At 42.4% G+C, this 14517-nt stretch overlaps 1 protein-coding gene across 2 annotated transcripts in view; it reads right to left on the bottom strand.

The window, feature by feature from the left end:
• alcama (activated leukocyte cell adhesion molecule a) overlaps positions 1–13640 on the bottom strand; it is a 71934-nt gene extending 58294 nt beyond the window's left edge. For both annotated transcript variants that reach the window (XM_071337489.1, XM_071337490.1), the window contains exon 1: positions 13318–13640. In XM_071337489.1, coding sequence (XP_071193590.1) covers positions 13318–13375 — 58 coding nt within the window. In that variant the 5' untranslated portion in view covers positions 13376–13640. The remainder of the gene's footprint in view (positions 1–13317) is intronic.
• Between the last annotated feature and the right edge of the window lie 877 nt (positions 13641–14517).

The raw sequence follows: 14517 nt of genomic DNA, 5'->3' as shown, positions 1-14517 counted from the left end.
TCGGAACCTGTGAAAAAAACAGTCTGGTGCTAACCTGCCAGTGAAGAAAATCTTACAATGCGAGTCAAGGACAGGGAGAGCTGGGAAGATATGCTCGGAGTGTGAAGTGGCATTGAGTTCATTCATAAAACGGGTGATATACCAACATAGAACCAAGGTAGAGCTATATTTGATATGAAGACAATGCCATTTGTGCTGGATCAAAAAAGGTACATGAATGAATGATTGCTAACATTTTTAGAGGAAATATAAGCCTTCACTAGCGGTAGTTCATACTTACTTTAGAACCATGCACAAACACACACACTCACTCACCAATAATCCCCCTTTGACCATCCATCACATTCTTATCTCATCCCAGACCCAGTTCTCCATTCATGCATGTCCTCAAACTGATTGCAGTATCTCCCCACAACGACAAGGCCATGACGATTTGGGGCAACAAAGGATTAGGTCACAGATAACAAGGTGTAAAAATAACAGAGCGCCTCAGCCTTTGATATGGGACTCAAACATTCTTGCGCTGACCAGAATATTATTCCACAACAAAGCTGGGTCTCCCACGTCAATCAATTTGGCATCAATTGCAAATTAAAATATGAATGCATGCGGCGGTAGATGACTTTGTGCCGCACGATGTTCTAGGGAAGAATTGCTGAAAATTACAAACGTCAGAAGAACACAGCATCATTTTCTCCCTGTTGGATGCAGAGTGTTTGAAGTAGTATTCTACCAGCTTGAACCACCTTTGGACGAGCAGTCTCCATGTAAAGTGGTGGCACCACTTCAGTTGCTAAGAAGTAGCCAAAGAAACAAAACTGCCAGCGTTAGCAAAACAAGCATATCGTCTCTCGGCCAAATCGGAGGATTCAGAGTGAAGTGAGCCGAACAAAACATTTCTTGCCTTGGTGGCTGTGTGAAGACATCTGAAAGCATGAGTGTTTGGCTTTCCAATGTGTGATGACTAATAGCACCCAGCCACACACAAACAAGCACATACACGCGCGCACGCGCGCGCGCACGCACGCACGCACGCACGCACACACACACACGTGCTGCAACCCTTTACAGTTTGATGTATTGCCTCTGCCAGGCCAGGACTATTTATAAGCAAACTAGCTTGGGAAGACAGGAAGACAGGCTCAGAGGGTTATACTACAAAGCAGGATCAATGAGATAGTCAGCTAACTTTGATAGACAACCAGAAATAACTATTGATTTCCTGGTTCACTAAAGAAAGATAAACTTTGATATGCGTTTTGGTTGTTGAGTCAATTAGACAATCCCCAGTTCAAGCTTATCTTTTAACATTTTTTATTTCATAATATTTGGGCAATTTAGCTGGCTACCGCATAAGTCCTGCTTTGTAGTATACCTCTTTGGAGAAAGGCTGAGCCAGTTCACAGATCTGCACATCGATCCAGGATTCTTTGTAAAAGATGAGGAAAACCAATGAGACTTATTTCACTGGGAGGACGTTTCATGTTAAATAATCCACAAAGATAATCAAACCCCTCACTTGGAATGAAATGTGCAACAGTGGAGGTATCTATGAATCAGACATCTAGTTGATTACACATATTGTGCCAACAATTTCTCCTCCAGCCTTGAGCAACAGGAAAGACGGGAAAAGGAATGATTTTTGTAACGGTTCGTGGCACATTCAATGCTCAATATGAAACGCCCAAAACTTTATTAGGTGTGCTTGCTGAGTAATCAATCAATCGATCTTTCCATCCATCTAGTCTTTGCCATTTAAGCTACAAGACCGACATTCAAACGTTTAGGTATCCCAACTTTCAAATAACTATTTAAATCCAAATCAACCAATCTTTTCATCTACCTACTTTTTCAACTATAAAATGAGTCACTACCATTACAACTTTAGTCACCACAACTTATTTCGCAACCATAAATACTTTGAAAACAAGCTAGCAAGCATAGCACAATTTCTTCAGGAAATGTACTTTTCTAGATTTATGCTGTGCTCTCTCTCTCATACTGAGCTGCCATTTCAGATGCATCAAAATTGATTCCGTCGAATGTTGTGTGGAGCAACATGTTCCTTCCAATTTCTTATCCCACGGTCGGGGCTGAACCATGCAGGGGTTTTGTGTAAAAACCGAGATGATGGCGCTGGCGTGAGTCTTTTGCGGCACCCAGGCACTCCCTTAAGAGGGCACACAGTCAATAGCGGTGTTAGTAGTTGCCAAGGCCCGAAGTGGGATTGAGATCTGCAAAGGGCACATCTAATTTTCCGCATTGCAAATAAGGTGCCATGTATCGTATCCAGAACATGTCCCTTTTGGCCCTGCATTTAATAACTCTGTCAATCATTTCTCTCATGGCAATGGCACTTAAACATTCTAACAAAGACCGGTTTAGTCAGAAAGTGAAAGAGGACATCGACCATTGGCATGTAAAATGTGCAACAAGATAGGAGTGCATGGCTACGGTGGCAAGAATGTAGCAGTACGGGTATTTCTGGTTAGATAACACATTTAAAGCATGACTCATGACAGGAAGGTGAATAGAATGAGGGAAACCAAGGTACTTCCAGAAAGATCCTGAGGTGACGACACTTATTTCAAAATGCCTCTTCAGCGTCACAGGTTTACAAAACTTAAGGGTTTGCTCAAAAAACAGCTTAGAAACAAAAAATGGTGCTCAAGGCAAATGTTCGACAATGTAGACTTGGTTCAGGACTTGTGGCTGAATGTGCCTGGCTGCAAACCTAAAGGGACTTTCGCAACAGTAATATGACAGGATAATTATAGTCACACACAGCCTCTGATAAAAAACGCTTGTTTCAGTCCAGCTATTTACAGAGACAGGACTGAGACAGGAGTTCTCTCTGAGAATATTATGCAGAAACGATTCATCAAATTTCTTGAATAATTGACGAGTAATTCACGAGTAAAGAATTTCTCTGACTTTGGTGATTTTTTAACACACTCATAATGAGGCCGTAACAAGCATGTGGTTTAAAAGGGGCCCACTTCTTTGGCTTTCTTACAGACATACGGTCTCTTGCTCAGAAAAGCTGATGTGGGCATTGTGTATAATTAATGATGTGTCCAACCATGTAAAAATCAAGCAATCAAAGGTCATCTCATTTTAACAGTCATAAAAGAGAGGAAGAAAAACACAATTGTGTTCTAAGGTGACTACAGACATGCTGAATTGTACTGTCTAGTCCAATCGCACCATGACTAATTACCACTCCGATGTAAATACATTTTCTTTAAAAAAAGCGATAAAAGTGTAATTTAGTGGTTTTGCATTGCAATCCCCACATTTTACCAAAACAGAATTTAATTTGAAAACAGAATAAACACATCGTTATCATCTTTATATCATTGTCCCAAATGATGTCACCTCAAGACGTGCTCTCATTCAGACTTGTACACAAAACTAAGTGTACAAAACATTAAGAACACCTTCCCAATATGTGACTCCATTCAGGAAACTAGGCATAAGTCGCATATACTTATTTTTATTTATTTAAAAAATTATAAATAATTGGTACTTTTTACCCCAATTTCGTCATATCCAATTGGTAGTTACAGTCTTGTCCCATCGCAGCAACTCCCGTACAGACTGGAAGAGGCGAAAGTCGAGAGTCATGCGTCGTCCAAAACACGACCCTGCCATTCTGCACTGCTTCTTGACACACTGCTCGCTTAACCCGGGAACCCAGCCGCACCGATGTATCGGAGGAAACACCATACAACTGGCGACCGTGTCAGCGTCCTGCCCGCCACAACAGACGCTAGAGCGCGACGTGACAAGGACATCCCAGCCGGCCAAACCCTCCCCTAATCCGGACAACTCTGAGCCAAATTGTGGTTCGCCTCATGGGTCTCCCAGTCGCGGCCGGCTGCGACACAGCCCGGGATCGAACCCAGATCTGTAGTGACGCCTCAAGCACTGCGATACATTGCCTTAGACCGCTGCGCCACTCAGGAGGCAGCGTGTCACTACTTCACAGGAGAGCCATTTGAACATTCAGTTTTTTTGCAGAAATGCCTTCTGGAACATGAGAACTTTCATGTGCCTTAATAACAAATGTGTATGCCATCTGTTAATAAGAATACATGTATTAAAATTACGAGCCTAGTTGGTTTAGCCAAAGAAAAAGATAGTACCTTCCCGCTAGCCATGATTGGCCGAAATAAATGGATGGGCTGGACATGCCGAGAGATTAGTTCAAATTGGTCTGCCATGTAGCAAGCTTCTGTCTATAACATGAGCTGGTCAGTATTTGTAGGAATTCATTTCTAACGCAGCTTTTTTTTAAATAGATATCACAGTGTTGCAATCCATTTTCTGGAGGACCGAGTTTTGAAATCAGTGGAATTAGAGTATGACAGCTAAGGAGATAGAGAAAATTTCGGGCTTTGATTGCAAATATGCAGAGAGTCGAAAAGAGAACGCACTGAAGTCTGTAAAAATAACCTGTCTCTGGATTACATCTTCAAACTAAGGGCATCCGTGACAGAAGGAGTAGCGTCCATCCATGTATACGGGTAAGATTGTCTGGCTAGCTATATTTTCAGATATTACACGTTTCTAATTGTCAGAAAGTCGTCTTCGTTTCAAGTGAAAGCGTACTATTAGGTAGCTAGCTAATGTTACGTGTATGAGCTGTATGGTAATATGATTTGTATCTCAGAGCCATTTGCATTGCTAGTTATAGCCTAATGTTAGCTAGCTCACATTGAACCTGGTTGGTTAGCAACCTGCAGATTCATGCTGGGTAGTAACGTTATGAATAGGGATTATGGTTCATTGTTTAGCTAGCTAACTACATGTCTAAACAAAAGAGTCCAACTAACCATTTCAATAGAAACATTTATCATACAAAGGAGTTGTTTAATCTAACTGCTTAACTGTTTATCTGTACATGGAATTGTATTTGTTTGTTTTTTTTACAATTGTTTTCCTTAATCTTTACAGGAAAATGCCATCTGATGTGTGGAGATATTTCACTGCAGCAAACTTGGAAGGAAAAGCTGTGTACATTTGCAAATACCGTGCCAAATCATATGTGAAGAATGCAACAAATATGCAGAATCATCTGGCCAAGTGCATAAAGTTCTGACAAAAGACCCTCTACATCTATTCGAGGTGAAAATGATGAATCAGACACCTTATCGATAGCAACAGCTCATGGTTCTCTTGAAATCAGAAGTTTTTTGACTCAATGGAGGAACGTACTCAGAGAAATGCTGATGAATGTCTTGCTCGCGCTGTGTATGCAACTGGTTCACCTCTGATGTTCACAGGCAATGTGTATTGGAAGAGGTTTCTGAATGTTCTTCGCCCAGCATACACCCCTCCAACCAGACATGCTTTATCTACTCTTTTGCTGGATACAGAGTTCAACAGGGTTCAAGTGAAGGTCAAGCAAATCATAGAGAAAGAAGACTGTATTGCAATCATCTCTGATGGGTGGTCAAATGTTCATGGGCAAGGAATAATTAACATCATTATCATCTCCACCCCTCAACCAGTATTCTACAAGAGCACAGACACAAGGGACAAAAGACACACTGGTCTCTACATTGCAGATGAGCTGAAGGCAGTCATCAATGACCTTGGACCACAGAAGGTATTTGCACTGGTGACAGACAATACTGCGAACATGAAGGCTACTTGGTCTAAAGTGGAGGAGTCCTACCCTCACATCACACCCATTGGCTGTGCTGCTCATGCATTGAATCTGCTCCTCAAGGACATCATGACACCGAAAACAATAGATACACTCTATAAGAGAGCCAAGGAAATGGTTAGGTATGTCAAGTTATAGCAGCAATCTACCTCACCAAGCAAAGTGAGAAGAATAAAAGCACCACATTGAAACTGCCCAGCCACACCCATTGGGGTGGGGTTGTCATCATGTTTGACAGTATCCTGGAGGGGAAGGAGTCTCTCCAAGAAATGGCCATATCACATTCTGCCGATATGGACAGTCCCATCAAGAGGATCCTCCTGGATGATGTATTTTGGGAGAGAGAGTGGTAAGCAGGCTGAAACCTATAGCAGTAGCCATTACTCAGTGAAGAGGAGGCCTCAGAGTCTGATGTTCAAGAGGTGGACATTGAGGAGGTCCAGGGAGAAGACAAGGAAGCCTGAGAGGAAGACAACCAAAGCTTTGGGGATCATTCAATATTCCCTTTATGTTGTTGTTCAGTGAAATCATTCCATGTGAAGAGTCAACTAATTTAATTAAAGTTTAATTCATAACTAAATTATTATTATTTTTTCCTTTGGAAAGATTTAATAATTTGCAATTATGTCTACTTATGATAAGGTAAAAGGTTTATGTTTCTAGATTTTGTATTGTAGATGTGTAATAGTGGAGTATTGGCCATCACTATTGCATATTGCTGCTTTAAGGATGGTATCAAGAAATGTGGACTGGGGTTCGAAATGATTGACACCCTTGATAAAGACGAGCAAAAAGGACTGTATGAAAGAAATAATTTGAAATACTAAGCTCAGCATTTTAATTATGTATTTTATACAGTCATTTTCATTCATCTTTATCAAGGGTTTCAATAATTTCATACCCACTGTATGTCTGATGTCAAATAACATGATATGTAAGACATTTTGGGTGTCCGAGTGGCGCAACAGTCTAAGGCACTGCATCTCAGTGCAAGAGGCGTCACTACAGTCCCTGGTTCGAATCCAGGCTGTTTCACATCTGGCCGTGATTGGGAGTCCCAGAGGGCGGTGCACAATTAGCCCAGCGTCATCTGGGTTTGGCCGGGGTAGGCCGTCATTGTAAATAAGAATTTGTTCTTAACTGACATGCCTAGTTAAATAAAGGAAAAAATACATATACACATTTCAAATGGGGAAATCAACTTATTCCAAGATCTTCATAGTAGGCATTAAGGCTGTGTTTGATGTGCTAAAAGTATTAGACAAATGATTAGATTGGGAAAAAAATACCAAATTCGATGTGTGACCTTTTTCCTTAAAATGTCAGACATACAGCAAATGCCAAGAAAAGCATTTAACATGATTTTCTGATATAAGAGTCTTGCAATGTCGCAGGCAACAAGAGTTCCTCGATATGAAAACGCAGGAGATATGAATACCAGTGTTATAGCCACTCCTTTCAAATGAATCAGACTAAGCATTGTCCCCTTCATTCGCAAGCCTCGTGGAACCATATTCAACCTAAAATAGCAAACAGCCGGTGCCAGTGGGCCATTGAGTTGAGCAGCTATAGCCCCATAAATGTATGTTCAGAGTAATTGGGTGCTTAGTGATCAATGGTAATCCTCCAACCCTACCACTGACTACAACATCAATACATTTATATTACCTGGCCTGTAATGAGCTAAAAGATGCTTCTAAAAGCCTGTATGCAGGGCACTTTAAGCATGTAGCCACTGACTAGAAACTTCCATGTAGGAAGCTTTCAACTGAACTCCAGCCCTGAGGCTGGAAACGTGTGCTTCGCTAGCCTGCTGAGACTGTGACAACATGACATGGAACACAGAGAGAGCAGTACTGTTGACTGCCTGCCAGAGTCTCATTAGGATCAGTGTGCGGCAGGTGCCTCATTAATCCCACTCATTTCAAGAACAGCTCATGGCAAACTCACCCGTTGATTGACGTCTAAGACTGGGATAATCACCACTTCTTTCACTCCAGGAAGTAGTAAGCGCCTTTTCCCTCACCGACAGCACGGGAGTCCATGTCCAGTTAAGATTTCGTTGACGGCTATTGATTTCCTTTTAAGTGCTTTCTGACAGGTCGCCCTGAGGTTTTCACAATCTAATTCTAATAACAGCAGTCCGAGAAGGTGTAGTAGGAAGGCAGCAAACGTGATAAACTTCTGTAGTTGAACCTGATAAAGCACTGCGTGTGTAGGACTCAGGTGAGTCTTGCTCCCATTTAAAGCCTATCTTTCCAAATATTGCAACACACTGCTCTCCATTGTGTGATGTGAGGAGCCATGGATGAACAACCTAGCATCTTCAGAGTTCGAGAACAATACTCGGCAAACGCTGACTCTCGGTTAAAATGCTCCACCAAGAAGCTCTATTAATCCAATCTCCCCCAAAAACTATTTCTAAGCCTCTTTCGTACAACAGCATTGGACTCTGTGAAGAAAAATTATTATAAACTCTCTGAAAACATTGTTTTAATTGCCAGATAGGCCGTTGATGGAAACGGGGAGGGGGGGGGGGGGGGGGGTGTACAGCAAACATTCAAAGGGATAAAAAAACTGTTGTGTTTTAGTGAATTTAAGATCTTCCAAAAGTTGTTCTAAAGAAATTCTGATAGGAGGTCCCATCTCACCAGAGCTGAGATTTGCCCATTCGTAGATGAAGGGGGGCACCGGTTGAGCATCACCGCAGATGAGTGTGTGACATGGACAAAGAAATTCGCTATAAAAGCCTTTGATGGCTTGGGGTTTCACTCCATGTCCCTTTTTGCCCATAAGCAATTCAATACTCAAATCAAAATGAGGTGGTATGAAAACATGAGCACATTCCACTGCCTCCACTCTGCTGCTGGAGCCTGTATTTCCCCACGGAGTCACTTCTTGGCATGGTGGACTTAAGCAAAGTTTTGTCTCCAGAGAGACATGAGCAAACAAAGTGTTTCACTTCCCCACTTTGATACAGTCACACGTTCCCAGGCAGTCAAATGACTTTTTACCCATGACATCACCGAAAGTGAACTTTCTGTCGCTCTGATTGGAAGACCAAAGTGCATTCCTAGATTGCTACTGGTGAATCATGCATTTGCTCACATGAAGTGAAGGGAAGAGGGAGGGTAGCCTATGCCTCTAGTTATTCCCCTTTCTTACCAGGAACATGACATCAATAGTGGTGTTTCGACAAGATAGTGATCAAGTTGGTTGTGGTTCCCCAATCGTTTAAGAACATGGAACAATTTGAGAGGCCAGAAACTATTATTTCTAAGGCCCATGACAGACAGCACTTTAGGAGGGTGCTTCAAAAAGACACTAAACTTTCCAAGAGGTGCTGGAAGTTTAAGGTAAAATACCCTTTGAGGTCACATACCCAGGACACCATCACACGAACTGCCCCAGTGATTGATGGAAACTCCCCCACTGTCCTGCTTAGCATTAATACTCAGTCATTGACTTCATCAATAAGTGCATCGATGACGTCGTCCCCACAGTGACTGTACGTACATACCCCAACCAGAAGCCATGGATTACAGGCAATATCCGAACTGAGCTAAAGACAAGAGCTGCCGCTTTCAAGGAGCGGGACTAACCCGTCAGCTTATAAGAAATCCCGCTATGCCCTCCGACGAACCATCAAACAAAGCGTCAATACAGGACTAAGATTGAATCGCACTACACCGGCTCTGACACTCGTCAGATGTGGCAGGGCTTGCAAACCATTACAGACCACGAAGGGAAACACAGACGAAAGCTGCCCAGTGACATGAGCCTACCAGACGAGCTAAACTACTGCTATGCTCGCTTCGAGGCAAATGGCACTGAAACATGCGTGAGGGCATCAGCTGTTCTGGAAGACTTTGTGATCACGCACTGCACAGCCGACGTGAGTAAGACCTTTAAACAGGTCAACATTCACAAGGCCGCAGGGCCAGACGGATAACGAGGACGTGTACTGCGAGCATGCGCTGACCAACTGGCAAGTGTCTTCACTGACATTTTCAACCTCTCCCTGTCCGAGTCTGTAATACCAACATGTTTCAAGCAGACCACCATAGTGCCTGTGCCCAAGAACATTAAGGTAACCTGCCTAAATGACTACCGACCCGTAGCACTCATGTCTGTAGCCATGAAGTGCTTTGAAAGGTTGGTAATGGCTCACATCAACACCATTATCCCAGAAACCCTAGACCCACTCCAATTTGCATACCGCCCCGTCAGATCCACAGATGATGCAATCTCTATTGCACTCCACACTGCCCTTTCCCACCTGGACAAAAGGAACACCTATGTGAGAATGCTATTCATTGACTACAGCTCAGCGTTCAACACCACAGTTCCCTCATAGCTCATCAATAAGCTAAGGACCATGGGACTAAACACCTCTCTCTGCAACTGGATCCTGGACTTCCTGACGGGCCGCTCCCAGGTGGTAAGGGTAGGTAACAACACATCCGCCACGCTGATCCTCAACTCAGGGGCCCCTCAGGGGTGCGTGCTCAGTCCACTCCTGTACTCCCTGTTCACTCATGACTGTACGGCCAGGCATGACTCCAACACCATCATTAAGTTTGCCGATGACACAACAGTGGTAGGCCTGATCACCAACAACAACGAGACAGCATATAGGAAGGTCAGAGACCTGACCCTGTGGTGCCAGTACAACAACCTCTCCCTCAACGTGATCAAGACAAAGGAGATAATTGTGGACTACAGGAAAAAGAGGACCGAGCACGCCCCCATTCTCATCGACGGGGCTACAGTGGAGCAGGTTGAGAGCTTCAAGTTCCTTGGTGTCCACATCACCAACAAACTAACATGGTCCAAGCACACCAAGACAGTCGTGAAGAGGGCACGACAAAACCTATTCCCCCTCAGGAGACTGAAAAGATTTGGCATGGGTCCTCAGATCTTCAAAAGGTTCTACAGCTGCACCGTTGAGAGCATCCTCACTGGTTGCATCACTGCCTGGTATGGCAACTGCTCGGCCTCTGACCGCAAGGCACTACAGAGGGTATTGTGAACAGCCCAGCACATCACTGGGGCCAAGCTTCCTGCCACCCAGGACCTCTATACCAGGCGGTGTCAGAGGAAAGCCCTAAAAATTGTCAAAGACTTCAGCCACCCTAGTCATAGACTGTTCTCTCTGCTAACACACAGCAAGCAGGACCGGAGCGCCAAGTCTAGGTTCAAGAGGCTTCTAAAAAGCTTCTACCCCCAAGCCATAAGACTCCTGAACACCTAATCAAATGGCTACCCAGACTATTTGCATCCCCCCCCCCCCCCCCTTACACTGCTGCTGCTCTCTGTTGTTATCATCTATGCATAGTCACTTTAATAACTCTACCCACATGTACATATTACCTCTACTAACCGGTGCCACCGCACATTGACTCTGTACCGGTACCCCCCTGTATATATTCTCACTATTGTTATTTTACTGCTGCTCTTTAATTACTTGTTACCTTTATTTCTTATTCTTATCCATATATATTTTTTTTTAAACTGCATTGTTGGTTAGGGGCTCGTAAGTAAGCATTTCACTGTATGGTCTACACCTGTTGTATTCGGCGCATGTGACTAATACAATTTGATTTCTCTCCGGTAACGGAAAACCAAAGCCATTTTACATGTCTGGGCGAGGTGGCTGGCGTTACCAGCACTCTTTCCACCTGAGGCTAAAGCAATTGGAGGTACAGTAAAACGCAATCGGATACCACACCCATTATCTTGCCAGCAACAACATATCACCAGCAGCCTTGTCAAGTGAATAGTTTTATTCCATTACGTTCAACAAGACACATCTGTGACTGTTATATAACATATTTCCACTAACACACATCCCAAAGGAATTGTAGATTTATACTTTTTCCAGTTTCAATGGAAAATGCAACCACCTCAGTGTAACATAAAATGTAATGTCAGTCAATCATCATTTCAACTTATAAATACTGTAAGGCACTACCCAACTCTGTAACTTAACAGATCAGGCCAGTATGCCATGAAACTTCTCAGCAAAAAAAAAAAAAAAAGTACAATGACTTGACAATTTTTCTATTACTATTCTCGAGAGGCTCGACTGAGCAACTACTCTCTGGGATGCAACATACCAACTTCAAACGTCATCCATCATGTCATAGGTAGCCTGGTGTGGCTTTCAGCATGGTTTAAATCAAACCAAAATAATTCTGGTGCCCGCCTTTCATGGGTCAGTTGGTTAACCAGATAAGTCAATGTCCAGACAGCCCCCTCTCCCTTTAACAAAGAGCAGTGCTGTTAACAGCAGGAGTGTGGAATGACAGATAATGCCAATGATAAGGAATGGAAAATAGGTGCTGTAACCCTGTTTTTCACCAAACGAATGGGTTAGGACAAACGTATTCAAATGGATTCGTCCCCATGCCACACTATGTTGCTGTAGTAACGTATATTCTTAAGCATTGCATTTCAATTACATCACATGCCTCATCATATTGAATGCTGTTGAAAAAAAAGATCCTCCTTCCCAAAAACACGTACACAATGGAGATATTAACACGTACAAGTGCCCGCAACCAAAAATAGCCACACTTAATAAAATGTATAAATAACGATAAAGCATCGCCAGATTATTGAAATAAAGTTCTAAATGACATGTTGATTTGCCCACATCAACATCACAAAGTAGGCTTGCGTTAGAACAGAGTGCGCCTATATACAAGTCTCATTGTAAAACCTCGTATAATGTCATTGTTATATCAAGGCGTACCAAGGTATGTTAGGCCAACTCGCTGTCACTACAGTACTGGCTGACAGCCCCGCTTCCCTGCGGTATTGGGTTACATATGTACAGCCATTGAAGGCTCGGGAGTCCATACATTTGTGGCGGAACGGTACATATCAGGAAAACAAGCTGCAAAGGCAAGAGTCAACACAGCGATATAGAAGAGGTCCCATCGTTTTATTTCGAATTTAAAAAATAAACGCACACAGTTTTAAGATGTGAAACAAAACCAGTGTTCATTACAGGAGGGACACACTTTATATTAGATGAAAGCTGAGATCGAGACGAATCAGTAGATTCGCTAGCCAACTCTTGTACGTTCACAGAGCGATAGACAACAATGAATAAGCGCAGTCCACCAGGAAATAAGTCGCTTTAGGCATTACTGGGTACTTACTGTTCATGGCCCTCTAACATAACATATAACATTCAATCCACTTAACGGTAACGTTCAACAATTAGAATCCATCACAAAATGTGACGAGTGTGTCTCGTTTCAGAAGTTCATTTCATCAGTCGACTTGAGCCTACTCTACATAGGCTTCCTATACAGGTTACACACACGCACTCCCGCTGGTGTTCAATTGTGGTTGACTTTATCACTTTGTCTATTATAATCATCGTCATTAGGCCATATCAATAATGTTTCATTTAAAAGTTCAGAAACGAAAGTTTTTTTTAACGTTTTTTATGTAAATTCAAATTGCAATATTTTTTTAGCGGTCGAACTACAAAACTTTGATTAAACGTGTGATGTGTCACTTGGACAAAAACGTATTACACAATGTTGTTTGTGTTAAGATAGTCTAATAATAGGCTACATCAAATATGAAACTTCTGTATCTGTAAGTCGCTTTACACCTCGACATACCTTGTAGAAACGTAGCAGCAGTGGCGAGGGAAAGCAAGAACCAGGCAGTCGAATCCATCCTTCGAAATATTTCTTCCTCTCGAATTTACCTGTGATACTCAAGAAAACGTGAAGATAGCTTGACGCTATAATACTAATAATACTAGGTTTTTCCTCGTTTAGGAATTGGTTTCTCTACATCCGAAAAGTGAAGAGCTTGATACGCGTATGAATGAGCAGGTGAAAGTACGAGGAGGAGCTATATCTCGCTGGAGGGCTGTGTGTTTTGGGGAGGGCTGGTTCCCATGACGAAATGGACGCTAGATTTCTTCAGCCAAGTAGTCTGACAAAAATACTAGGACGGAAGGAAATGTACCTAATTATAACGTCATAACGAGTCATGCACAAAAAAAATACAGTTGAGAGTAATATGTTCGTTAATGTGGAGACAAACGACGATGCATATGTTTTTGTCATCAAATTAATTTAGGAAAATCCTTATTTAGCAAGCTAGCTGACTAGCTAACATTAGCCTGCTAACGTTATCTAGCTTTATGGGCGTTGTGACACGAGTATGACATTGTAATTCGTGTTGTTTAATGTTTTAGGGACTCGTCGGAAAACCAGGCTGTCGTCTTGTGAAACAGTGGATATAAATAATCTAGCTAGCTAAAGCATTTACTGCAAATGTAAGGTACACTTTTGCTTTGCTGATATTTCCCATGCAATGCAGCTGAAGTAACGTAGCAAGCATCCCCACATTGTAGCCTGGTACATTGAATATATTCACAGATCATATACTCTACCTTGGCAAATAAAGGTGCGGTTCAGGTATGAATGTCTGTGAGACATTCTTTTTCAGTCATATCCAATACCAGGAGTATCAAACTACATTCTTTGAAATGATGCTGTACTGTATCTGCGTGTTTGTATTACAATTATACAATTAAACAGTGTTTACCAATCCTGGTCCTGGGACATCAATGGTTACACATTGTAACTACCGGTATGCAATAGACTAGAAACAGGATTGAACTGGTTAATAGCTGATTTGTAATTCATATATACAGAAATATAATTTTAAAAACAGTACACTACACTTCCTATGCATCATGTAAATACTCTAAAACTGGTTCATCTCAATATCTAACTCCCTCCATCTGCATTGATGGGGCTCCCAAGTGGCGCAGCAGTCTAAGGCACTGCATCTCAGTGCTAGAG

Source organism: Salvelinus alpinus, chromosome 13, assembly GCF_045679555.1.
Source record: "Salvelinus alpinus chromosome 13, SLU_Salpinus.1, whole genome shotgun sequence".
Taxonomy (NCBI): Eukaryota; Metazoa; Chordata; class Actinopteri; order Salmoniformes; family Salmonidae; genus Salvelinus; species Salvelinus alpinus.
This window is presented reverse-complemented; position numbering and strand designations above follow the sequence as displayed.